This window comes from Geospiza fortis, unplaced genomic scaffold (genome assembly GCF_000277835.1).
Source record: "Geospiza fortis unplaced genomic scaffold, GeoFor_1.0 scaffold538, whole genome shotgun sequence".
NCBI classification, from domain to species: domain Eukaryota; kingdom Metazoa; phylum Chordata; class Aves; order Passeriformes; family Thraupidae; genus Geospiza; species Geospiza fortis.
The window spans coordinates 2,193,265-2,194,186 of NW_005054368.1; the positions used below are offsets into that span (position 1 = coordinate 2,193,265).

General features: G+C 54.6%; 1 protein-coding gene across 1 annotated transcript in view; it reads left to right on the top strand.

Annotated features, from left to right (window-relative positions):
• Positions 1-922, top strand: part of TBX2 (T-box transcription factor 2) — a 31,020-nt gene that overhangs the window by 3,575 nt on the left and 26,523 nt on the right. The window contains exon 3 of the mRNA XM_031059773.1: positions 29-175. Coding sequence (XP_030915633.1) covers positions 29-175 — 147 coding nt within the window. The remainder of the gene's footprint in view (positions 1-28; positions 176-922) is intronic.

Sequence of the window (922 nt, forward strand, 5' to 3'; positions counted from 1 at the left end):
GGGCTGTGCTCTGTCTTGCCCATCCCAGACCATCCTGAACTCCATGCACAAGTACCAGCCCAGGTTCCACATCGTCCGGGCCAACGACATCCTCAAGCTGCCCTACAGCACCTTCCGCACCTACGTGTTCCCCGAGACCGACTTCATCGCCGTCACCGCCTACCAGAACGACAAGGTACGGCCGGGCAGCCCTGGCCCTGGCCCTCCCCCTGTCCCCACCTCTGTCCCCATCCCTGTCCTGTCCCCATCCCTGTCCTGTCCCCATCCCTGTCCCTCTCCCTGTTCCCACCCCTGTCCCATCCCTAACCCCGTATCAGGGTATTTTTCTGTCTGTGCGTGTTGGCGAGGATATTTCAGGGCAAAAAGCAGCAACAGTAGAAAGGTTAAACCCCAAGCCCTCAGAGTAGGATGCACCCTCATACTGCTTGTATTATTATCGCTGTTTTTAGTGTTAACATTAATGCTGTGGTCGGTATATTTATTATTACTATCAATAATTCCCTCATGGAATTATTGCGCCTTATGGGTTTGTTGCACCTTCTGGGCTGTAGGAGTCTTTGCTGCAGGCCCAGGCTCTGGAGAGCAGCACCAGGCCTGGGCAGCCTCACCAAGAAGGTGCCCAGGGCTCTGGAGGAGCCAAAAAATAGAGGCAGATAAGCTAATTTTAGTTGCTTTCGTGATTTAGCAAGTGTCACTCCGTGAGCAGGCAGAGCCAGGAGAGCACGATGGGGAGCAGGGAGCCTCTGCCGTCCCCTTCCAAGAGTTGTGTGCGTGTCTTAACCCAAAAGCTGACCCCCACCTCCACCCCTGGCTGCTGATGCTAATTGACAGCTCTGTCTGAGGGTCCTGGTGGGCTTGTTTCCCTCGTAAAGTTTATGGCGAAGAGTCACAATCGATTAAAGAGCACTTTGTCTGCTCGGCC